We start from the raw sequence: 26514 nt of genomic DNA, 5'->3' as shown, positions 1-26514 counted from the left end.
CTAGGATCCTGAATGTTTTTCACTTTTTCTGATAGTCCCTCTTTATAATATGGTGCTTGAAAAATGGTAATGCTTAAAACATACTTGCTAAAAAACTGAGTTAATGAGTGAAAGTACACTACCAAATATATGATATAATTTCCATCTCCAAATATCATGCTCTTGTGTGCCCAGCAATAATGCCTTTCTTTTTCCTATTTTAGTTATTTCTAAACTTACTCCCCTAAGTGGTGAGCACAGGGAGTACTTCAGCTCAGACACACATTCCTTGTCAATGTTGCCTATTAAAGTTCTTTTGACTCTCTTCACAAGTGAGCAAATTATATGTGATAATTTCAGAAATATAAAATCTTATTTCTTGCAATTACAGTTATGGTATTTGGGAAATGATCCACGTTTATTGAGTTCCACTTTCCTTAAATGTGAAATGGGGTTAATACCCAGTCCTGAAGTGGACATTCAACATCTAAATTCAGAAATATACAAAGCACCACATATGAAGTGTTTACTGCAGTCTCTGGAAAAAGTATATGTATAATATGCTTTATGTTTTATGTTCAGATTCATTCTATATCTAGAACACCACTGGCTTTTTAGAATTTTGTGTTTTTAGTCAATGACTGTTTCAATAAATCTCTACCAGTGATCTTTCTAAAGTAGAGTAATTGTTCTAAACTATTGGCTTCAAGATATCTGATGATGCTCCTTGTGAAAAGCATGGTCTTACTGTAACGTTGTGACCAAGGCCTTCACAATTAGGAAAAGCTGCCTGTGTGACTCCTCCCTTCCTGTTCCAGCACTCCCTGTGCATCAGCCACCAGGCTAAAAACATTTCAACAATGTAAACCCGGCACATATGGGAGTTGCTGCTTCCTGCTTCTTCCCTATTCTCTCTCTCCTCTCTCTCTAAAAATGAATTAAAAAAATAAAAAAAAAAGAATGCAAACTCTTTCTTATGCTGACTCTCTATTTTCATTCTTTACCTGTTTCCATTCTTCACCTTAAATTAACTGCTCAATCTCAAGTTCAAGTATCATTTTATCACTGCCTTCCCAGACATACACAATGGATTCCTCTCTACATTGATAACCATCTGTTTTGTAGGAAAGAACATACAACAATATTTTTACTTTGATTAGTTGGAAATGTGTATCTTTTAAAAAAATTAATTAATTCATTCATTTTAGAAAGGAGAGAGAGAGGGAGAGAGAGAGAGAGACAGAGAGAGAAGGGGGGGGAGGAGCAGGAAGCATCAACTCCCATATGTGCCTTGACCAGGCAAGCCCAGGGTTTCAAACCGGTAACCTCAGCATTTTCAGGTAGACGCTTTATCCACTGCGCCACCACAGGTCAGGCCGAAATGTGTATCTTTTAATGAGAGTGTTACTCATTAAGAGCACAGAACATATCTTTTTCACCTTTGTATTTTTATTTGTCTCATTATTTGCATGTTCAAAGAAAATGGAAGTGTAGATTATGCCAAAATCTTGTGGTGTCTTCACAAAGATGATCCCAGGAAAGTCTACATTTTCTTCTGTCTCTGTGAATAAGAAGTGATGTCTCTGGTGGTCTTGCCAGGCACATCTACCTCAAACCTCTCTGGTGTTAGCCACATGGTCTTCCACTTGCGGGGCATCCCAGGCTTAGAGGACAAGCACATGTGGATTTCTATCCCCTTCTTCACCTCCTATGTCACTGCGTTGCTTGGGAACAGCCTGCTCATCTTCATTATCCTCAACAACCGCAGTCTCCATGAACCCATGTACCTCTTCCTCTGCATGCTGGCCGGAGCAGACATTGTCCTCTCCACATGCACAGTACCTCAGGCCTTGGCCATCTTCTGGTTCCGTGCTGGGGAAATCTCCCTGAATCGCTGCATCACTCAGGTGTTCTTCATCACTTCCACTTTCATGTCTGAGTCAGGGATCTTGCTGGTGATGGCATTTGATCGCTACATTGCCATATGCTACCCTCTGAGATACACCACCATTCTTACACATGCACTGATTGGGAAAATTGGTGCGACTATCTTTCTGAGAAGTTTTGGTACAGTATTTCCCATGACATTTCCTCTGAAAAGACTGACTTTTTGCAGAACTAACATTCTTCCACACACTGTTTGTGAGCACATTGGATTGGCCAAATTTTCCTGTGATGACATACGAATAAATATCTGGTATGGTTTTTTTGTCCTGATGTCAACAATTGCTTTAGATGTTTTTCTAATTATTGTTTCATACATGCTTATTCTCCATGCTGTCTTCCATATCCCTTCCCGAGATGCTCGCCACAAAGCTCTCAATACTTGCGGCTCCCATGTCTGTGTCATCTTTCTCTTTTATGGGCCTGGGATCTTTTCAACCCTCACTCAGCGGTTTGGACGCCATATCTCACCCCATATCCATATCCTGCTGGCCAATGTCTGCATTCTGGCTCCTCCTATGCTGAATCCCATCATTTATGGGATCAAGACCAAACAGATCCGGGACCAGGTGACTCATATTTTGTTTTCAAAGCATATATGACTTTGGGAATGGGATCCAGACTAATTTTCTTAACATTTCTCACCATACATTGAGGTGAGCTTTAGAAGCCCTAGTAGGTGAGGGACAGCTGAGACTATATATTTATGTAGTCTATAGATTGTATCTCACTGATTACATTTCTGGAGCAAGTTCACAGGGGAGCCTAGGACATGCTTTTCAAAGTCTCTGATCAGTAAATAGATCAATTTCTTTGTGGCTCAGTGAACTTTCTTATACAGAGTCTGATAAACAAACCATACCTAGTCTATGACCCTGGATAGATAATTGGGAAGAGGTATATTATTGGGTAATTGCTGGACTACGCTTTCCTGGTTTGTTTTATGCCTTGCAGTGATGAAATAGTTCCCATTCCTCTTAACTGCATTGAGATATTGCTCTATCTATTATTACCTCTGTCCTCTTTATCACAAAAGTTTATCATTTACAGGTTTACTTCTATCTCTAACATTCTGTTGTATGTCCTAAAATTTAAAGGAAAGGAAAAGGGAGAGAGGAAAACAGGCAAAAATCTCTGGCACCCACATTCCCCTGGAGCCTTTCCTCTACCTTTCTTTCTCTTTTCCTTCTTTCTCTTTTTCTTCTTTCTCTTCATCTTCATCTTCCTCCTCTACTTCATCGTTCTCCTCCTCTTCCTGGTCTTCATTCCCTTTCTCTATCACAGTAAAAGACTTTGAAAGAGTTGTCTGTACATTCAGGATTCAATATCTTTCTCTATTTCTCTTTCCCTCACCCCAGTCGGAATTTTTTTCTATGCCGTGGCTCTGCATGCCACAGTAGCCTTCACACTGGCAAATCCAATGGTCAAGACTCTGTCTACATTGTACATGACACATTGGCACCGCCTGACACAGTGAAATATTCTCTCATTCTAGAAACTCCTCACTCATTTTACCTAGAGAGTGTACTAGAAATAAAGTAAGTACAAACTCCCATTTTTCAATATAGAGATAATCACAGCTAATATTTTAGAGAAGACTGCTATGTATTTTCTATCCGGTATGTGTGTGCAGGTAAATATAAACTTTTAATGGGACAATATTACACCTACATTTTCAGAATGCACTTTTTCAGCTAGCAAAGTAGTGTGGACATCATCTTATGCCCAAAAGACACAATCTATGGGCATTTTAATAACTCCTCCATTGTTTTTGTACAAGAATATGCCACATCACTTTTCCAGGCATTTTCTTTTAAAAAGCATTTCTCTCATGTCATTGTAACTATTTATTTACTGTTCATTTCTGAATGAAGAGCAGGCTCAGCATTCTATATACCTTACTTCCCTAGTGTCCATTATATCATCTGATAGAGTAGACACTGAATCAAGATGTTTAAAATACATTTCTTTTTAAACCGTAAAACTATAAAATTATCACTTTAAGTAAATTGGAGATAATAAAATGCATAAAGAAATCACATTTATTACTTCTGTTAGTTGATTTACCTTCTCTTTTTTATGTTTTTAAAATATTTTTTACATAATTAAATTTTACATAAATTTTCACATAGATTACATATATAATCTATGCAAGATATATTTATATTTTTAAAATGCTTGAAACTATTTTCTCACATAGAGCTATAGTATAAGTAGTTATTACATTTTAAACATTTTCAGCTGGCTATAAAATATACTAGTTTATGGAAGAACAATAATTTACCTAACCATTTCATTATTATTAACATTCAGTATATTTCAAATTTTTCAGTTGCCCAAGAATGTAATGTTTATTTAAACATTACCTCATTTTGCCTGTTCATGAATTTTAGTTATACATGAGTCTTTAGATAGTATGTTGTCAACGTACTTTTCTTTGTGTTCCTCAGAATTGTTTCAAAATCAAACAAGAATTACATTATTTTAATGTAAAATTTTGCTTCTACTTAATTTAGCACCTGAATAATCATAGTCAATATTTCAAAAATATTTTTTTGCAGAAATACAAAATAGCCAAGAAGCATTTTAATGACTAATAATCATACCCATTAACAAAATATTCTGTAATTACAAATGCTTTTGTCATTTAAGCTTATTGTAACATAATTGTGTATGTGTTGTATGCCTTTCTTTTTTTAACTTAATGTTATATAACAAGCATTTTACTTTAGCATTGAGAACATTGTGTAAATATTTAAGGTGCGAGGTGGGTACTGGAAATATCAGGGGGAACACTTTGTAAAATGTATGATTGCTCAACAACTATCCTGTACACATGATACTAATATAAAACAATATTAAATGTAAACTGTAATTGAAAGAAATTAAAAATGAACATTATGTAGTATTAAGTTTAATAACTATATAATATACTATTGAGAGATGTACTGTAATTTAGTAAACTACTGAATTCTTGTTTAATATCTACATTCAAGTAATTGATAGTATAAATAAAATTGTTATGAACATAAGCATTAATAAACATTTGCTGAGACTAAGAGACATGGACAAGAGTGTGGTGGTTACCAAGGGTGGGGGGAGGGAGGACATGGGAGGGAGGGAGGGAGAGAGTTAGGGGGAGGGGGAGGGGCACAGAGAACTAGATAGAGGGTGGCGGAGGACAGTCTGACTTTGGGCGAGGGGTTTGCAACATAGTTTAATGACAAAATAACCTAGACATGTTTTCTTTGAATATATGTACCCTGATTTATTAATGTCATCCCATTACCATTAATAAAAATTTATTATAATTAAAAAAAAAAAAAAAAGAAAAAAAAAATAAACATTTGCTATATTTTGTGTTTTTGTGTCACATTATGGGAAAGGTTCTTGAAAAATTTTACTGCATATATGTGATTGGCCCTGGCAAGGTAGAATGTGTTTAGTTTGTGCAAAGAGTTTTTCAAATACATATCTTATAAATCCTAGGATAATTTGTGTTTTCTAAAAATTGACTAGAATCCAATAACATAATATTATATATATCGAAAACCGGAAAGACTCCACCTAAAATACTATTAGAACTAATCAACATTGTAAATTTACAGATTATAAAATTAATATACAAAGCCCTGTTGTCTTATAAACTAATATTAAAACATCAGAAAGAGGAATTAAGAAAACAACCTCATTTACAGTTGCATCAAGGAGTAAAATATGTAGCAATACATTTAACCAAGCAGGTAAAAGACCTATATTCTGAACTATAAGATATTAATAAAAGAAATTGATGAAGATACAAATAAATGAAAACATATAATATGCTCATGGATTGGAAAAATTAGTATTGTTAAAATGTTTATACTATCCCAAATCTACAGATTCAATGCAATTCCTATCACATTTCAATGGCTTTTTTTCAAGAGATAGTAAAAAATAATCCTAAAATGTGTATGAAACCACAAAAGGACTAAAACAACCAAAGCAATCTTGAGAAAAATCAATACTGGAGGCATCAGACTTCTTGATTTTAAACTATATTATAAAGCTATAGTAATAAAAACTGAATAGTGCTATCAGGAAAAAAGACACATAGATCAATGGACAGTTCATGCATATTAGGTCAATTAATTTGTGACAAAGAATCCAATAATATACAGTGGAGAAATGGCAGTTTGTTCAATAAATGGTGTTGGGAAAACTATAGCCACATGCAAAAGAATCAAAGTGGACTACTATCTCACACAATTACACAAATATTGACTCAAAATGGTTTAAAAACTTGGACATAAGACTTGAAACCATAAAACTCTTAGAAGAAAACTTATGTGGTAAGGTCCTAACATAGGTCTTGGCAGCAACTTTAACTCTGACTCCAAAAGCAAAGGTAAGAAAGCAGAAATAAAAAAGTGGAACTACATCAAACTAAAAATCCATGCACAGAAAAGGAAATAATAAAATAAAAAGAAAAAAAGGAAAAAGTAAAGGCAAGTTATTGAGTAAGAGAAAATACTTGCACATCATATGTCTGATAAGAGGCTAATATTAAAAATATATAACACCAATGACATATTTCACAGATCTAAAACAAATATCCCCAAAATTTATATGAAACAAAAAAGAAAAGAAAAGAAAAGAAAAGACCCTGTATAGCCTCAGCAATCTTGGGAAAGAAGAACAAAGTTGTAAGTATCACAATACCTGATATCAAACTATACTACAAAGCCATTGTAATCAAAACAGCTTGGTTCTGGCATAAGAATAGGTATATAGATCAATGGAACAGAACAAAGAGCCCAGAAATAAACCCATACCTGTATGGTCATTTAATATTTGACAAAGGAGGCAAAAACATACAATGGAATAAAGACAGTCTCTTCAATAAATGGTGTTGGGAAAATTGAACAGGTACATGCAAAAACAAATAAATAAAAATAAAACAAAACAAAAAAACTAGATCACCAACTTACATCACATACAAGAATAAACTCAAAATAGATAAAAAACAAATATAAGTTGTGAAACTATAAAAATCTGAGATGAAAACATAGGCAGTAAAATCCTAGACATTTATTTCTTGCAGCAATATTTTTGTTGAAGTGAGAAAAAGGAAAAAATAAACAAATGGGACTACATCAAACTAAAAGGCTTTGCATAGCAAAAGAAATTAATAAAATGAAGAGGAAATCCACTGAATGGGAGAACATATTTGACAATGATACATCTGATAAGGGTTTATTTTTCAAAAAAAAATAAGAAACTTATACAACTCAACATCAAGAAGTCAAACAATCCAATTAAAAAAATGGGCAAAGGATCTGAATAGACACTTCTCTAAAGAGGACACAGAGATGACCAATAGACATATGAAAAAATGTTCAATGTCACTAGTCATCAGAGAGATGTAAATTAAAACTACAATGAGATATTACTTCATACTTGTCAGAATATATATCATCAATAAATCTATGAACAAATGCTGGCAAGGGTGTAGAGGATTGGATAAAGAAGATGTGGTACATATATACGATGGAATAGTACTCAGCCACAAGAAGTGATGACATATTTCCATTTATGACAACATGGATAGACCTTGAGAACATTATACTAAGTGAAACAAGTAAATCAGAAAAAGCTAAGAACTACTGTATATCATTTGACTTATAGGTGGGATATAAAAATGAGACTCATGGAATAAATAAAAGTGAAGTGGTTACCAGGGGAAAGGGGTTGGGAGAAAGGAGAATGAGAAGGTGGGGAGTAAAGAGGGACAAATATACAGTAATGGAAAATGATTTGACTTTGGGTGATGGGCACACAATGCAATAAACAGTTCCAATGTTATTGAGATGTTCGCCTGAAACTTGTGCACTCTTATAGGTCAATGTCACCCTGTTAAATTTAATTTTCTATATAAAAATTTAAAAAATTTAATAAAATATTTTATTTTCTAAATAAAATTAAGAAAAGAAAAAAGTAAAAGAAATGCTTGGGACTCCAGAAGCCTTACTACTCTCTCAACCACAACCTCTGCTCGTTTATACAACCAGAAGTTATGGGAAATTCTTTTCCCGACACTAAAACATTGGGTTGGGGGACCTGGTATAGGGCTGGAACCCTTCATTTTTTAGACAGCACCGCTGCAATATCCTTACAGATTTTTAACTGTCACATGTGGCTGTGGGTCCAGCCCATTTTGCACCTCTGCCCCTCCCACCAGTCTCAATTTGACTGCTTCTTTATAGCCTTAGTTATAGGACTTCTGTTCACTAGATTTCAGGTGGTGCTGAATGATGTTGTTCTGTAATGTAGTTTTGATTTTGATGTGGTTGTGGGAGGATGCAAGTACCATATTTACCTAGGAAATAGAACATAACTACCCACTTCTTAACTGTGGGATGCATATAGTGACTTTCTTCTAAAAAATATAGTCTGGGCCTGACCAGGCAGTGGTGCAGTGGATAGAGTGTTGAACTGGGATGTGGAAGACCCAGGTTCGAGACCCTAAGGTCACCAGCTTGAGCACGGGCTCATCTGGTTTGAGCAAAGCTCACCAGCTTGAACCCAAGGTCGCTGGCTTGAGCAAAGGGTCACTCGGTCTGCTGTAGCCCCTGGGCAAGGCACATATGAGAAAGCGATCAATGAACCACTAAGGTGTCACAACGAAAAACTAATGATTGATGCTTCTCATCTCTCTCCGTTCCTGTCTGTCTGTCCCTATCTATCCCTCTCTCTGACTCTCTCTCTGTCTCTGTAAAAAAAAAATGAATATAGTCTGGAAAGGGAGAAAGAGAGTAATGCATAGTATAGATTCTGAAAGACATTCAGCCATGGGAGTAAAGTCAACATCGATAGTGATCAGCCATGTTTAGTATATTCTGCACCCTTGTTTTGAATAGATAAAAATGGCAATTTACTTCTGTAGTCTTTTTTCCCCAAATCCTATAATTTCAGTATGATCATGAAAAGAGCATCAGACAAATCCCAATTGAAGTAGATCTTTCAAAATTCTTGACCACTACTGTTTAAGACCATAAAGATCACCAAAAACAATGAGGATCTGGGAAACTGCCACAGCCAAGAGCAGCCTAAATAGAAAAGACTACTAAATGTACTGTAATCCTGAATGGGATCCTGGAAGACAAAAAGGACATCAGGTAAAACTATGGAAGTCTGAATAAATGATAGGAATTCATCAATATTGGTTCATTAATTATAACAAAGGTATCATATTAATGTAAAATGTTAGCATGACAACTGTGTATTATGTAATTTTTCTTTAAATATGAAACTGTTGTAAAAAAGTAAATTTATAAAATATAATTTGTATATCGATTTTCAAGTTATATGTCTTATATTATATTAATAATTGGATTGATATTTATAATTTCCATTAACATGGTATCAGGAGTAGCTCCTAGCAATGCTAACATTAGATTTCTTGAAAACAATACATGTGTATATAATAATAAAAGAATGGAGTCCTGGAGGACTGGGTTTTGTGGGGGTGTTATTAAAGAATCATAATGACTTGGCCCATGTGCATTAAGTCTGAGATCCCTTGTGTATTAGCTTACTCTGTAGACTTTGGGCAATGCATAAAATCTCTGCTTTCTGATATCCATCTTTTATAGTCCTCCTGTGACTCACCCCATTCTAACCCATGAGGACTGCATGTGAAGCAGGTGACTATTTTATTGTAGTGAAGTAAAATTGTAGGAGGACGACTAGGAGTTATGGACCATAAGGTAAATGGTTGAAAATATTAGAACCTTTGATTGGAGTTATTTGGTAGAATGAGAGTAATGACAGCAGTAGTGTTCATAAGGATCAATTGTATACCTTTTGTTCCAAATTTACATATAGGGACATTATGTAGGTAGTTTGAAACTGATTAACACAGATGCATTTTAACCTAAGAAATTTGCAAACACCATAAAAAAGGGCTTGTTCTTTTATTTTTCCTTTTGGTTTGTATTTTCCCGAAGTGAGAGTGTGGGGGGGGGGGGAGAGGCAGACAGACAGACTGCCATATGCGCCCAATCGGGATCCACCCGGCATGCCCACCAGGGGGTGATGCTCGATGCTCGGTCCCTCTGGGGCGTTTGCTCTGCTGCAATCAGAGCTATTCTAGCACTGAGGCAGAGGCCATGGAGCCATCCTCAGTGCCCGGGCAAACTTTGCTCCAATGGAGCCTTGGCTGTGGGAAGGGAAGAGAGAGACAGAGAGAAAGGAGAGGGGGAAGGGTGGAGAAGCAGATGGGCGCTTCTCCTGTGTGCCCTGGCCGGGAATCAAACCTGGGACTTCCACTTGCTGGGTTGACACTCTACCACTGAGCCAACTGGCAAGGGTCTTTTTTTTTTTTTTCTCCAAAAGCTGTTTTATCAACACACCCCTGGACCGGAGTCACAACCATGAATGTCTAAGTAGAGTAAAAAGTGCTGTCTGGGAGGGAGGACAGGGGAGACTTTGGGCCCACACTTTAACTCTCAGCATGCCAAGGAGCTCAGACCCCTCCAGGGAAAGTTTCACATTGACACCAAATCCTGAGTACTGTACAATTTTATGCACAAGAAGGGACTCACTCTTGATTCCTGTTCTGATCATTTATCCATTCCATCTACTAGTTATCATTATTGAGGAATTAGATTGTGTATCAGTGTGCTGGTTTGTGGGAGTGTCGATTTACTAAAAAGACAATTGTCAGACTTCAGAAAGTTTACAATCAGTTGGGAAACACTGACAATATGCTACTATCCCCGAGATACATACACTGATGATTAGATTCCTGTGAGATCAGGAAAGGAGTGATTGTGGAAAGATGTCATGCAGGCACTTTCCTGACATAGTGGTGGACTGTGAGAGTGCACTGAATTGGGGCAGTCAGCTCCACAGAACAAATCAGAGAGCTGAAGCATCTTGTCTTGGGGACTGAAGGTGCCTGGACCAAGGCTGCAGAAACCATCATGAAACCTTTGACAAGATTTTTAAAGGCGAATGAGTTATACAAGGGACCACTTTAGTTCATAAAACCTCACGTGAAGACCAGCCCCCAATTGGAAAGCTCCATAGCCTGTATTCACTTCTACCTTAAAGAAAAAACCACTGTGCTGCTCCCAGAGTATCCCAGGTCCATCAACATGTGTAAGCAGGTCCTGTTCATCTCTTCTTTTTAGTTACTTAAGGCTTATTTGCTTTACCATCACCTTTTCCTGCAATTACTTTGTCAATGTAGTGGCACACGCATGTGTCCATCAGCTTGATGGCATTGTTGATGTATCTATTTTGATTTCTTCCAGCTCCTCCAGGAGGGTGGTTTTCCTCAGGGAAGTTTATGTTCTCAAAGTGGTTGTGTGGCTGACCTGGTGGTTGGTGACCACAGCAGGTCAAGCCTCTGCTGTACTCTGTTCAAGGAATTTTACTTTCAGTACAGTTTTAGCCATTTCTTAGGGGAGACATAGCAATAAATACCGAAGCAGAGCTTCCTACTCTAGAAATTAAATTTAGTGGTGAGGAGAATAAAATCAGGAGGCAGAGCAAACGAATGATTTTTTAACTTACTATGTGCCAGGCATTGACTAAATGCAAAGATGCAGAAAATAGCTTTATAGGAAGCTTCTTCATCCCCTGGATCTCTGCTCTCTCTCTCTCTCTCTCTCTCTGTGTGTGTTCTGCATCAGGCTCAAGTCCTGCAAATCAGTATCAACTTAAACAACCACCTGGAGAGCGTGTGAAGAGTTTAGATCTAGAGGTTTGCCCTGAGAGTGAAATTATTTCTTTTATAAACAATCGTTCTTGCCTCTGTTCACTAAACAACATGCATTTCTTTAAGAATATGAAAGAATTTAACTCTTATTTTCTGCCTTCTTCCTAGGTTTATAGATTAGGCCCACCTGCCTTCTATCATCTTAACACTTGGTGTTTCATTCTGCAGGACACTGGACAGCAGAGCTATTTTCTGAAGTTGCCAGCCTTCTAGCTTGACTACAGGATGCACAATGCTTTATATCCTTACCAAAAATTTACCCTTTTTCTTTACAGAAACAATGCCAAGAAAGCAAATATCAAAAGCTGGTGCAGTTTCACTCATAAATAATTATGAAATATTTGTAGTATTTTTCCTGTTCTTTATTCTGTGGTCAGGGAGCAGGATATAGCTACCTGCTGAGGGACATCCTTCCCCATGTCAGGAGGGCACCTCAATTTCCTTTAGTATAGAAAAGTGTCTTTTACTTGATCAATTTTAAAGATGAGGAAAGTATGACTAGCAAATTTAGAAAATCTTCAAATTTCTTCTCTGTTCTTTGAGTTTTGATGATATTCTTGAGTCTGAAATTCCTGTTTTGAAAAGTTGATGATGATAACTCCTATAGCTTGCATTGGCAGAAGAAATGAATGGTGTGTCATAAGTAATATGTTTATATCAGTGACTAAAATAGAGAAAGTAGTTTAAAAAGAATACTTCCCTGATCCATATTTCACTGTGACATTAGCTCATCAATATCTCAATTTTTCTTAGTTGGACAAATTTTGCTGTTTTATCAAATTCCAGTTTTTGCTCTCTTTTTTCATCCTATTTTTCATGTATCTGCCAGATCAGTATATCAAAAATGCTTTCCAATTTCAAAACTATTTGTGGTTGGCAATATTTCCCAACACAATAAAGTCTACCTTTTTAATTTGTATTCAGAGCCAGCCTATCTTTGTTACCATCTTTTTTTTCCAATTGCTCCAAATTTACAATGTCAGAAACTCACAAAGCTGAAGGCTAATCTCAATATAATTTGTATTTATGTGTCAAATTTTTTTACTTAAACTTTCAAACAATTTCATTCATTACTTGGTATATCCTCAAACTGATGACCTCCTACTCTGTTTTCAAAGCTAAGTTCAAACATGAAATCACTTTTAAGACTGTTGCAAGGCCCTGGCCGGTTGGCTCAGCGGTAGAGCATCGGCCTAGTGTGTGGAGGACCCGGGTTTGATTCCCAGCCAGGGCACACAGGAGAAGCGCCCATTTGCTTCTCCACCCCTCCGCCCCGCCTTCCTCTCTGTCTCTTTCTTCCCCTCCCGCAGCCAAGGCTCCATTGGAGCAAAGATGGCCCAGGCGCTGGGGATGGCTCTGTGGTCTCTGCCTCAGGTGCTAGAGTGGCTCTGGTCGCAACATGGCGACGCCCAGGATGGGCAGAGCATCGCCCCCTGGTGGGCAGAGTGTCACCCCTGGTGGGCGTGCCAGGTGGATCCCGGTCGGGCGCATGCGGGAGTCTGTCTGACTGTCTCTCCCTGTTTCCAGCTTCAGAAAAATGCAAAAAAAAAAAAAAAAAAGACCGTAGCAAATATGAACAATGAGAATTACTCTCTGTATTGTGTTTCCATATTAAATATTTTGTATAACTATTATATTGGCTTTTCATTTAATATTAGTTATATAAATTTCTATTTATAAGCTTAAAACCTCATCAGAAAACAAACCATAGCTTACTCACCTGTAATATCATAGCTCCTGCTACCCTCAGAATGAAAGAGAATCAAGTGGGCGTGAATAGTCCTTTTTTGGTAAGAAAATCTTTGCATATAATCTGAATTTTCCTCTCTGTCTTTGAATAGGAAGTGAGGTGCCAGGCTATCTGATCCAGGCATGACTACCTAAAACCTCTCTGGTGTTAGCCACACAGTCTTCCACTTGCAGGGGCATCTCAGGCTTAGAGAAAAGCACATGTGGATTTCCATCCCCTTCTTTACCTCCTATGTCACTGCGTTGCTTGGTAACAGCCTGCTCATCTTCATTATCCTCAACAACCGCAGTCTCCATGAACCCATGTACCTCTTCCTCTGCATGCTGGCCGGAGCAAGCATTGTCCTCTTCACATGCACAGTACCACAAGCATTAGCCATCTTCTGGTTCCATGTGGGGTGATCTCCCTGGAACGCTGCATCACTCAGCTCTTCTTCATACATTCTACCTTCATCTCTGAGTCAGGGATCTTACTGGTGATGGCATTTGACCGCTACATTGCCATGTGCTACCCACGAGATACACCACCATTCTTGCACATGCACGGATTGGGAAATTTGGTGTGACTATCTTTCTTAGAAGTTATTGTACAATATTCCCTATAATATTTCTTCTGAAAAGACCGAATTTCTGCAAAAGTATCATCTTCTCAAATACTGGTTGTTGGCACATTATCTTGGCTCATCTTTCTTGTGATAACATACGAGTAAACATCTGGTATAGATTATTTCTCCTAATGTGAACAGTGGTCTTAGACAATGTGCTGATTTTTTTTCATATGTGTTGGTTCTCTATGCTGTCTTCCAAATCTCATCCCAAGGTGCTCGCCACAAAGCTCTCAACACATGTGGCTCCCATATCTGTGTCATTATTCTCTTTTATGGGCCCAGGACTTTTGCAACACTTATTCAGAGGTTTGGATGCCACATCTCACTCCATATCCATATCTTGCTTTCTGATGCCTGCATTCTGGCTCCTCCTATGATGAATCCCATCATTTGTGAGATTAATACAAAATAGATCCTGGACCAGATGGTTTGTTTGTTGTTGAAAAAGCAGAAATAACTTTCTACCTTGTAGGTTGACACCCTTTTTTGTAGCTGTTGTATTTATGTATGAAGTGATTTTAGCACCAGTTCATGGCAACAGGTGAAATACTAGTCCAATGACTCCTGAAGTTGGTGTTTCTAGTACAATTTTATCAGTGAAGTGTTGATGCATGTTTCTTTCAAAGCCTCTAATTTGTTTTTAAATATTCTTTCTAGACTTAGTTTTCTCACCCATAGAATTGACAACTAGATCAGGCTACCAGACCAAATCTAACTTACCTTTGTAACCCTGAACTGGAAAATTCAATGAGTTTTATCTTTGATAGTGATTTTTTTCCTGGAAATTGCTGAACTATTCTTTTCCAGGGTGTTTTATGCTTTGAACAGCTTTGTTCTCATTAAGCTTAGGGCATTTCTCCTGCCATTCATTCTATGTCCTCAGTATTTTAAACTTTTTATTCTTTACTGAAAACCTATCTTTTTGCATTATATTTTTTCTCCAATGTAAAAAACATACCCCCCCAAAATAAATTTGAAAAATACCCCAGCCCTCAAGTCTACATTCACCTTCATCTCCTAGTTCATTTCTCTTCTCCAGCCTAGAGGCGAGAGAGTACCTAAAATGGTTTGTCCACTGGCAAGCTCGAATCTCCTCATTTTTCCTTTGACCCCACTCATTTTCACATTTACCCATACCATCTCATGCAAACTGCACTTGTTAATATACTAATGATCTTCACACTTTGAAATCAATAGTCAAAATCTCTATGTTTTTCAATGTTAGGCCCACTCTCAGTTCTTATCTTTCTTTTTAAAACTATGTATATTCCTCAAAATCTTTCTACTGGCTCCCTCTTTCTATCTTGACACTCTCCACACTGTGTATTTTCATCATAGTATTTTCTTTTAACAGTTGTTTTGAGATATAATTCAAGTACCACAATATTTATCCATTTAAAAAATACAGTTCAGTGGTTTTGAATGTATCACAATGTTGTGTGACCATCAGCACTATTGTAAGGCTGGTGGTTGTGGCCACGCAGATTCGCATTGAATTCGGGCAGACGGTAAAGGAATTGTGGAGCTGGAAAACAGTGAGTCATACCAATTCATTGGAGGCTCACAAAGATGGGTAAGCCAAAGAAAGAAAGGAAAAAAAAAAACCCAAAAGAAAACAAAGGAAAACCTGCTTTCGCAGTGGAGGGCAAGGGGTCGGGACACAACCGCACCTGGCCACGGTGGGAGCGTGACCTGCTCTAATCGCTCCTGAGGGGAAGCACTTGTATCCTTACAGTAGTGCTGTCATGTGCTCACGCACTAATTGCACAGAGTGCTTGCAGCAAGCAAGCCTAACACATCTGTTTTCCCTACAACTATCTAATTCCAGATTAATTTCAGCACTCCCCACCTGCAATCATTCTATTTCTTCAGGACCGAGTTCTCTTCTATATTCTTTTTCAGTTTATGAACCAAGGCACTGGTTGATTTTACCAACTTATATTGATTTAGCTCCTGTAATGTTGAATCTTGCCTGAGAATAGTTTTTTTTTTTTGTCCTTTCTTCAAAGGATCTCTACTCTGTCCAGTGTTAAGATAGAAATGACTTTTATTTTTTTAATCAATAAACTCTTCTCAAAGTAACCAACATCTTTTGCAGTATCTAAATATTTCATAAAGTACTTAGCAGATGTCTGATGGAACTTAAGAGATTCTATTTGAGATAAGGACTCAGGACTCCTGGAGGGATAATGGCTCTCTGATAGCCTATTATTGCTCAGGTGTAGAGCTTCATTGTTCTAGTTTTATTTATTTATTTATTTGTCTTGTAATTTTGTGATTTATTTATAAAATTACTTGAACCTGAAACATAATATTTATCAATTAGGATTTGAAATTATTTGCAGGTACATTTTCATCATATGCTGTTTCAAGTAGTTGATTTTTGACTATAAATTTCACTAAAAATTTTGAAGGTTAGATGATTATAAACTTGCCTTCCAGATTGTTAAAAATATTGATTTTAGTGAGAAAGACAGAGACAGACAGGAAGGGAGAGAGATGAGAAGCATTAGTTTGTAGTTGTGGCACTTTAGTTGTTCATTGATTGCTTCTCATACATACCTTAACTGGGGGGCTCCAGCTGAGCCAGTGACCCAGTGCTTAAACTAGTGAGCTTGTGCTCAGGCTGGCAACTTTGGGGTTTTGAACCTGTGTCTTCAGTGTCCCATGTTGATGCTCTATACACTGCACCACCACCGGCTGGGCAAAGAATTGATTTAAAATGTTTAAAATATGGCTTAGGGACTTTTAAATTTATTTTCATAGTAAAATTGTATGTGTCAAGGTTCATTACTTCTAGGAGAGGATTTACTGAATTGTTGCAATGACAAAGCTGTAGTTATTTTTGTAACAAATTATAAAGAATATAGTACCAGTCTTATCTGCCACGCTTTGTTTCTGTCAAAAGATGTTTTTCTTATTTTTTTTAATTAATTTTAATGGGGTGACATTGATAAATCAGGATATATATGTTCACAGAAAACATCTCTACGTTATTTTGACATTTGATTATGCTGCATTCCCATCACCCAAAGTCCAATTGTCTTCCGTCACCTTCTAACTGGTTTTCTAGTTTTAAAGTTTAAAGTCAAGGAAGTGTTTGCTGTCACTAGGTGATGCTGCCTCCTCAGTCTTGGCCTTCATACCAATCAGGGTTCAACTGGAGAAGCAGAACTAGTAAGAGATGAATACTGAGATTTATTGCAAGGAATTCCCTTATGCAACTATGGCAGCTGGCAAGGTTTGTTCTAAATCTGCAGGGGAGGCGGTAGGGAAGAGCACGCTGGAACTCTTGGGCATGAATTTAAGCTGCTCTTTGTAAGCAGAATATCTTTTTCTTCAGCAAGGTCTCAGGGTTGCTCTTAAGGCCTTTCACCTGATTGAATCAGGCCTACTCAGCTAATCTAGGACATTCTTCCTTATTTAAAGTCAGATGATTATGGACTTTAATGACATCTGTCAAACACCTTCACAGCAATATCTAAATAAGTATTTGACTGAAGAACTGGGGAATTACAGCCCAGCCAAGTTGACACATTAAACACCATCACAATTTTCATTTAGGTTGACATGGCCTTTAACCAACTGCATTTTTTTTAACAATATGTGGTTGGGAAATAATGGTGGGAATGGGGGTTCATAGCAAGCTGAATATTGAACTTGGCAATCTAAAGACGTGCATAATTGAGCTTTTAAGAAAAAATAAATGTAGCTCTTTTCCATAGGCAGTTGTGGAGCCACCTATGATTAGATGTGTGTTGGAAAGATTATCCCAGGTGTGTATGAGAGTAAGGATGAATGAGGTAGATTGAGACACTATTTACTTAGAAAGCTCTATGGCAAAGCATGTAGATAAAATAGAGATGTCAGCAAAGGCCGAGAGATGGGAGGAGAAAACAAAACTTGAGTCACATAAAGAAGGCAAAAACATGATTTAGTTGATCTATGTGAGTTTGGGCCAAATAGAAGTAGTTTGTGAGAGAAAATCATGAGCAATCTAGGGCAGGAATATTGATGTTGCAGATCATTTGACATAGATGATCAGTGACCCCCTTGTCAAAGTCAGCTTGCTGGGACAGAGGTGGTCCAGAATTCATGGGAAAATAAGGCAGGCTTGCTGGCTGAGGAGAGGTATCAACAAAGGGAGTGTCAGTGTCAAGAGAGAGTGATCAGCAGTCAGTGGATCCCTGCCATCACATCCTCAGAGGACAGAGGGTCAGAGGGGCTGCATTTTTTCCAGTGTCATTGAAACCAGTATTGAAGAAAGGCCGTAGGGGTCCAGTGAAGGCACATTCAGAGAAGGTATAGATGAGGGAGCCATGGTCAGTAATGTTGTAAAAGGAGACAGTGTTGGCCTCATAGTCCAGGAAGATCCCAATTTGGCTTGGAGGCACTGGAACATGGAGAGAATTCAGCAGGCAGGTGCCAGCCTCATATTTTTGGCTTTTCCACAACCAAATTGTCCAGAAGCCACTCATTGGGCTGAGCAAAAAGTGCCCCTTCCTCTGCACAGAGTCTCTACAAACCCCCAGGTCCCAGGCCTCCTTTCCAGTCACATCTACCTCCCAGTAATGTTTTCCGGAGTCGAAGCTCTGGGCACCCAGCACCATGGGATAAGTATCAAATCTCTCTTCATTTTTAGGCACCTCCTGATGGGTGTCTCCAAGCCTCACTTGTCTCTGATCCTCTGAAATGATGAGCCACGGATGGGCCGTGAGTGGGTCCAGAGTGATGTGTACTGCAGAGAAAGGACCACAGTCAGTCTGGGAGAGTATGTGCAGAGTCACTAACCTTTCACCAGTGGTGGGGCTGAAGGGGGTGACCTGAGCCTCACTGTGTGAGGAAATGACTCCCTAGCCAGCTCTAGCCTTTGCCCGGACCTATAAGGAAACCACTTTCCCCAGCTCTGTTTCTGCCCAATACACTTTGACCAGACATCTGTCCCTGACCTACCCTTGTCTTCCTATAGCTGCTCAGCAGGCTGGTGCTATAGTGCTGGAGCTCGCCTCACCTGCACACGTCCTCAACATACTCTTCAGCCCTGGCACATGGCACACGGTCCTTAGATCGGGAGAGACGATGTCCAGCTCTTTCAGGTTCCAGGACTCACTCCTGGGGGAAAACAGGCACTTGGTCTCCAACTTGTACCCCACGCTATGTACCCTAATGCTATAACCTCTCTTGTGGATGACTGATAATTTAATTCAACACAAATTTACAAACACCGGTTGTGTTAGAATCTCTGGGGGGAGGCAAAAGGAGGCAGGATTTACATCCCACCCAGGCCGTTCTGGTCATGGGGCCTCAGCAGCACATGGATAGTCTGTATCCCCTCTCAAGCCCGACATCACCACACAAGCACATTGTTTTATTTTAAGGCAGGTGCTGATACACCCTGATTCACTTTCTAAGGAACCTCAAGGAGTCTCGCCCATGCCTGGGTCTTACTCATAGCTCTTGCTCAGAGGCTTGTAACTGGTTAAAAAAAATTTTTTAAAGGAGTGCAACCAGGCTGTAGATGCAGAGCTTCCCAGAATTTCCCTGTTTGTTAGAGTTTCACTTTGTGAAGATGGTTCAGTCCAATTACTTTGGGCAACTCACCAAGTGATGCCCATTAATTAGCCTTCTGAAACCAGAAAATATTTTATGGAGGTTTGGATCTTTGAGAATAGTAAGGAGCATGGGAAAACTTCAGTGCATGTTTTTCTAACTCAATAATATATTACACAGGTGAATACTCTTCCTGCCACCTCTTCTTTTAAAAAAGAAAACCTCTTCTTACCTTTCCAGGACACTTTTCACCTCCTGAGGAAGAAAGAGACAGAGAGTAAGTTCCAGAATTACTGGATTAATGACTAAAATTTCAGTCCTCTGGGTGATGTGATGTTGCCACCCTGAGGCTCGCAGGACACTACCTTGCTCATTTCTTCTGGGCCATAGCCCAAAAGACAGTTCTGATCAATGTGGAACAGAGGGATGTGCAGATGGTCATGGGGTAAAAGAAACCCACAGGTAAGCAATATCCATGAGAAAGATGAGCAGTTTAAACTGTCAGAAAACAAAGAAAGAGGAAGACCAGTTTCTTCGGGGAGAGGAAGGGCATGAAGGAGAGTGGAGAGGAGCCCAGAGACGGTCACAGAACAAGAACAGCCAAGTCAGGCTGCATGGAACCTGCTGTCTCATCTGTGGGCTTGAGTTGTTTGGAGAAAACAGGCGGGTTAGGTAAAGCTCTGCCCTGTGCTGTAACCAGTGTTGCTCCCTAACGTATCTGACATCAGCTCACTTGAGAGTATTCTGTTGCCGAGGTTGGGAGCCCTGATCTGGAATTGGCAGGCTCCTTGGCTGAGTCAAACGTGCATGGGAAGCCTGGCTCAATGTTGGGCAAAATCAAGATTTAGTTAATGGGAAGAAGAGGGCCTGCCAAGTCAAGCCAATCCAGTCAGTTTTTTGTCCAAAGAGAAACAAATGGCTTCATGAAGACATCTGAATGAGACAGAGAGAGAGAGGTATGGAGAAAGAGCTGTAGACTGTTACAAGTGAAGGGACTTTTGAGACCATTGTTCCTAGTTTCTCAAAGTGAGGCAAACATATCATTGTTGGATATGAGATCCTGTTAGGTAGAATATATTTATACATTGTTGAATTAAAAAAGTTATATACTTATTTTAATCTTAGCTCTACCTCTTACTATTTGGGTAAACTTGCTCAAGTTATTTAGCTTTAGCCTCTCACTAAGTCTCTTAACATCTCTGTGCCTTAGTCTTCGCATCTATAAAATGGGGATAATGGGAGCAGCCACTTCATCACATTGTCTTGAGGGAATGAATGCCTGGCATGTAATATATGCTATTTAAGAATACGCAGGCCCTGGCCAGTGGGCTTAGTGGATATAGTGTCAGCCCAGCATGTGGACATCCCAGGTTCGATTCCTGGTCAGGGCACACATGAGAGGTGACCATCTGCTTTCCTTCCCCTCCTTCTCCCCTTTTACTCTCTCTTTCCCTCTGCAGCCAGTGGCTCAAATGGTTCGAGCGTTGGACCAAGACCCTGAGGATAGTTCAGTGGGTTCAAGTATTGGCCTCGAGTGCTGAGGATAGCTCGTGTTGATTCGAGCATCAACCCCAGATAGGGTTGTTGGGTGGATCCTGGTCAGGGCACATGTGGGAGTGTGTCTCTCTATCTCCTCACCTCTCACTTAAAAAAAAAGAACAGTTATCATTACTATTGTTATGAAATAGAAAAATATCAGTAACAATATCAACGTGATTTCTTGGCTACCATTGGTTAGGACAAATTTCATTTTAAACTAAATTAATTTTGGTAAAAGAGTGAGATAATGTGAAAAAAGATAACATGTTAAAATAACTTAGAATTCATAGAAGTAGTAGAAAGTGTAAATGTGTTACATTATGAATAAAGTTTGGGGAATCCTTCTCATTTAGTCCACAGCTTCTCTCTTATTTCACATATGGAGAAATTAGGTGTAGGGAAAGAAAATTTGGTTTAACCTGCAGTTATGGAGGGAATTGGTGACAGGGTTGGACCACTGTCTTTTAATTTTTAATACAGTATTTTATGAAAACCTTCCCATAGGCAGAAACTCATCAAAGAGCCTTAGTGGATTCTCTTCATTTAATCCTTACTAAAATTCTTTCAGTATGTGATACTGTAATACCCACTTAACATATGAGAAACCTGATATTCAGAAAGATTAAGGAGCTTCCCAAGGTCAGGAATATGGTACATGTCTGAACAGTCACTTACCAGAGACATCCAATTTTTAAAAATGGCTGCATGGAATACTCCTTCCTAGATCTGTATCTTCCATGCATTGAATGCAAACCACTGATGGGTCTGAATTCCAGTGTGTTTTAATTAAGAAAATTTCAGGTATGGGGTTTCTGTTTGCTCTGGTGGTAGCCCCAGAGAGCACCGGGTTTTGTTCAGTTCCTCCTGAGTACAAAGTGGGAGCCTCTCCCCAGTCTCACCTGCAGCAGCTCCAGCGCTGAGCCCCGGCTTCTCCGCTCCAGCTCTGAGATCAGCTCCTGCAGGGCCTGGCTATCCTGAGCCAGCTTGGCCTCTGTTTCCCCCAAGATTCTCAAGTGTTTCCTCTCTTCCTTCTCTAGCTTCTGCAGTTGTCTCTGTTTCTCCTCAGCCAGGAACGTTTTCTGCTGCTCAAATTCTGTGTGAATCCTCAATTTGTGTGTCTCAACCTTTTCCTTTAGCATTAATGAAAAGAAAGAGATGATTTTTAAATCAAAATCTCCCAAGATGTGGGAATGGAGGTGTCTACACCTGTTTCTACTTTTGTAGAATCACCACTCTGGCTCTGTCTGGGAATAAACACACATACACATACACACAAAAATTTGCTGCTTAGTGGGTGGGTGAGGCTTCTGGGATTAAGAGTGGATTGGGATTGGTGTGGGGCACACTGTCGCTGCCCTAGAGCCGCAGCTGTGTCAGCTCACAGTATCAGAGACGTCCTCAACTTATTTCAAAACCCAGTCAGCACTCAAGTGTGTTCTTTTGTCTTCATAACTCAGAGTTACTGACAGAGCAGCAGCTGTCCCTATTCAAACAATCTCACAAAGACACGCCCACAAAACCATTCTTAAGTACTGGGAAAAGAAACTCTTTGTGATATTCTTTGCCTGTCTGCCTGTGTTAGTGATTAGTGTCACCCGATGACACAAGATGACTCCTTTTGCCACCACAGCTTGGTTCACCATTTCTTGGTCTCATGTTGGTCTCTTCTGGTTTCTATTGGCCATGAGTTCCTTCCACGCATCTCTATCTTTGACCTGTCCCACCTCCAGATCGCCAGTGCAGAATAATGTTTAGTTCTCCATTCTCCTTGGCACCAGTGATCCAAGCATAGTCAAGCAACCACCTCGGAAGATTGGTTTTCTTATTTTAGGCTTTAGTGGTTCCCTTAAGTCTGTTTCTCATAGTCCCTGTAATCACTTGATATGCCCAGCATTATATCTCTTGGGATAAGATTGTCCCAGATACCAAGGCACTGGTGTCATCCTTTAAGACTGGGCTTAAGGAGCAGGGGCTCTGGGTATGGCTTTTTCCTCAGCATCTTCTCTAAGGCTCTTGATCCTTGTGTGTGACTGGGGTTCTCTTTGAGCTCTGTCCCTTTCATTCCCCTCTATCCCCTAGAAGGATTTGATTCTTGAAAAGTGATATACACTGATTCTATTATTCCTCAAACAGGTATAGCTATGGTTAGGGTTTTCTTGAGGCTAGGACCCTGAGCTTTGCCTAGGCTTTTGATCTAAGACTCCTTTTGGGATATGACTCTTGCCTTCCAGGTGGTTCTTTTCTTTGCAACATCCACTTCCAACTTCTCAGCCATCTCTTGCTCCTTTCTCAGTTTCTTTAATGCCACCTGGAGCTTCTCCTGCAAAGACAGATAGCAGGTTAATGCCCAACCAGACCAAGAAGTAGAGTGGGATGTTATGAGCTGGGGGTTGATAATAAAGCCTGAGTACAGACAAGGAAGGAGGACTAGAGTAAAATTGGGTTGTGAATTTTGTGGATAGGAATACTTTTGAAAAAAAGCTCATGTTTCTTAGAAAAGATCCACACTGATGGGTTGGCAGGGGTGGGGACACCACTCTCTTAATTAACCAGGAAGCCATGAGGAATCATGATTGTTGCAACATTTTCCCATAGCATCTACCCTGCTCCTGGTGAAGAAGGTTGTGATGAGCTTCAAATTAGACATAGAAGGTGAGGATTACTCTCCCTTTCTCCAGTCCCTCAACCTCTTCCACCCCAGTTCTGGGGAACACAGCACTGATTTTCTTTCTTTCTACCTATTCACACGTCCTCATCAGGCCTCACCTGGTATTCCTGAGCAGCTTCCTCAATCGGGACCATGGGGTGCTCACGGTGTTTCTTGGACTGGGAACACACCCAGCAAAGAGCCTTCCCATCTTTCTCACAGAATAGGTGAAGTTGCTCTCCATGCACCCCACATCGCTCCCTCTGTGTACCCTCCTGAGCATCTTCGTTGGTTTGTCTTAGGTTCTCTATCATGTTGGCAAGCTGCAGATTGCGCCGGAAGTTCTTAAGCAGGAATTTCTCCCGGCACACGGGACAGGATCCACCCCCATCTTTCCCGACCTCAGTGATGCATTCATGGCAGAAGCTGTGGCCACATTCAATGCTCACAGGATCCACTGTGGGGTCCAGGCAGATGGGGCAGGTGACCTCCTCCCACATCATTGCCAAGGTTTTTGACAAATCCATAGGGGAATGCCCCTACTATGCAGCACTGTGGAGATCTTGAGGTGACCTAGTGGGAAGAGGAGAAAAGTTAGAGTTAGTAAGAAGATGAGCAATGTTGTGTGAGAAAAAAAAATTCCAAGGAAGACATAAAGGAGCAGAGGCAGATTAAGGTAAGTGGAGGCTTCGGGAACAGAGGAAAATATTGGGCCCCTTAAAAAAAAGAGAGAGGGCCCTGGCCAGTTGGCTCAGTGGTAGAGCGTTGGCCTGGCGTGCAGGAGTCCTGGGTTCGATTCCTGGCCAGGGCACACAGGAGAAGCGCCCATCTGCTTCTCTACCCCTCCCCCTCTCCTTCCTCTCTGTCTCTCTCTTCCCCTCCTGTAGCCAAGGCTCCATTGGAGCAAAGTTTGCCCGGGCGCTGAGGATGGTTCTATGGCCTCTGCCTCAGGCGCTAGAATGGCTCTGGATGCAACAGAGCAATGCTCCAGATGGGCAGAGCATCGCCCCCTGGTGGGCATGCCGGGTGGATCCCGGTCAGGCGCATGCGGGAGTCTGTCTGACTGCCTCCCCGTTTCCAACTTCAGAAAAATGAAAAAAAAAAAATAAATTAAAAAAAAAGAGAGAGGGAAAATAAAAATACATGTTAACCATATTTTAAAATAGATAAAAAAACATTATGTACTGTTAATGTTAAAATTACACATATGAAACCAAACTTGGTGTCATTACAAAAAAATGTAAAGTTGAGGTTTTGCGGGGCCCTTTAGAAGTCAGGGCCCAGGGCACGTGCCTGGTGCGCCTGCCGTTAAATCCGCCTCTGTAAGGGAGAGTGAACTGGAGGGGTTAAACCAAGACAAGAACATTAAGCTGAATAACAAGAGCTTCTTCTCCACAATCTGGTCCATTGATTTTGTAATACAGAAGGGGTCACTGAGTCCCTGAAAGAGGCAGTGAAAACTGTTGAGAACCTCCAATATAGGGTTGTACATTCATCATACCTATCTTTGCTTAAGCCCTCAGTGCCCAAGCTTTTCCTGTTCACCTCCCATCTCAGGCAAGCAGCCCTCCTTGTTTACTTAGAAGCTAATCCTAATAATAGTGACCATTTACCAGGCGACTACCATGTGCCAGAGAAGCTGCCACATGCTTTCTGCACATCTTCATTAACTTCCAATAATGACAGTAGATCTATCTATCTAATATGAATGTATGTACAAGAATATTTACTCATATATTCTTATAAGTACATATGTAATCTGATGTGTGTATAAATGTATAATATATGGACAAGTGTATGTGTTTAACACACAAACATGTATGTGTGGTCAGCACTTCCTGGGCTCTTCTCTCAGCTACCCTAAACCTGGCAGCTGTCCTCATTTCTTCCAGGGCATAGACCCAAATATTTCTAACATCCTAAACAACCCTGCCCCTCTCTCCTACAGATGCTAGTCTCAAGGATCACAGACGTTCCTTCTCCCACTCCCCCAGTAGGGGCTCATCTGAAACAGCCTCAGGCTGGGTTTCCTTCCTGGGGGTTTTCAGCTTCAGCCCGTCCACCTCCTAGTTCAGGTGGCAGCAGCATGACATACTCCAGCTCCTTCCAGGTGACTTGGAAGTCACTTTCACAGCCCAGCCACCCCCAGGGAGACCCGCCAGCACGGAAAGAACCCCGCTGCGGAAAAGGGGAATCTCACTCCAAAGGGTCTAGGGGTGGGGAAGGTTGGAAGGGGGTCGTCAGATCTGGGATAGAGTACCTCGGTCCAGTCTGGTTCACTTACCTTCAGGGCACTCAACGAATGGCAACAGGCTTTCTATTTCGCTTTCGATTTCCTGTAAGAGGCACTTCTGTAAGGGAGGCAGGCTTAAAGGAAGCAGTGGGAGGAGCAAGGGGTGGAGAGAAAACCAAGGGTGGGGCGGGGCAGGAGATGGACAGGAGGTGGTGGAAGCAGGGAAGGCCGAGTTGAGCCGCTGCAGGGGTCAGAAGCTGCGGGCTCCCGGGATTGTGGTTTTTGGAGGCTGGGTCAGAATGACAGCTTCGCAGCATTTGCCTCTTGCTTTGTGCCCCCTCCCATGTCCTCATCATCTAATATATTGTAGTAAAATATCGTGTCTACTAGCTGGAGGGGTCATCATCCCACACAGACAAACGGTGCACCCGTGTGGGCGCTGCTCTTAAGTGGGTTTGGATAGAGAAGAGCACCTTCGCCACTGGCCACCCTCTACTTC

The 26514-nt window shown here is 40.2% G+C and overlaps 2 protein-coding genes and 1 pseudogene across 2 annotated transcripts; 2 read left to right on the top strand and 1 right to left on the bottom strand.

Annotated features, from left to right (window-relative positions):
* Positions 1 to 1487: 1487 nt before the first annotated feature.
* Positions 1488 to 3567, top strand: LOC136388868 (olfactory receptor 52B4-like). Its single transcript, XM_066360676.1, has one exon. It carries the CDS (start codon positions 1557 to 1559, stop codon positions 2523 to 2525), a length of 969 nt encoding a protein of 322 aa, XP_066216773.1. The 5' UTR covers positions 1488 to 1556; the 3' UTR covers positions 2526 to 3567.
* Positions 3568 to 13561: 9994 nt separating this feature from the next.
* LOC136394258 (olfactory receptor 52B4-like) lies at positions 13562 to 14503 on the top strand (annotated as a pseudogene).
* A 3072-nt stretch (positions 14504 to 17575) lies between these two features.
* On the bottom strand, positions 17576 to 26138 carry LOC136394252 (E3 ubiquitin-protein ligase TRIM21-like). Its single transcript, XM_066367117.1, has 7 exons — positions 26067 to 26138; positions 23902 to 24344; positions 23354 to 23455; positions 22035 to 22259; positions 19829 to 19851; positions 19058 to 19158; positions 17576 to 18784 (listed from the first exon to the last, which is right to left on the bottom strand). Exons 2-7 carry the CDS (start codon positions 24307 to 24309, stop codon positions 18240 to 18242), a joined length of 1404 nt encoding a protein of 467 aa, XP_066223214.1. The 5' UTR covers positions 24310 to 24344; positions 26067 to 26138; the 3' UTR covers positions 17576 to 18239.
* Between the last annotated feature and the right edge of the window lie 376 nt (positions 26139 to 26514).

Source organism: Saccopteryx leptura, chromosome 1, assembly GCF_036850995.1.
Source record: "Saccopteryx leptura isolate mSacLep1 chromosome 1, mSacLep1_pri_phased_curated, whole genome shotgun sequence".
NCBI classification, from domain to species: Eukaryota; Metazoa; Chordata; class Mammalia; order Chiroptera; family Emballonuridae; genus Saccopteryx; species Saccopteryx leptura.
This window is presented reverse-complemented; position numbering and strand designations above follow the sequence as displayed.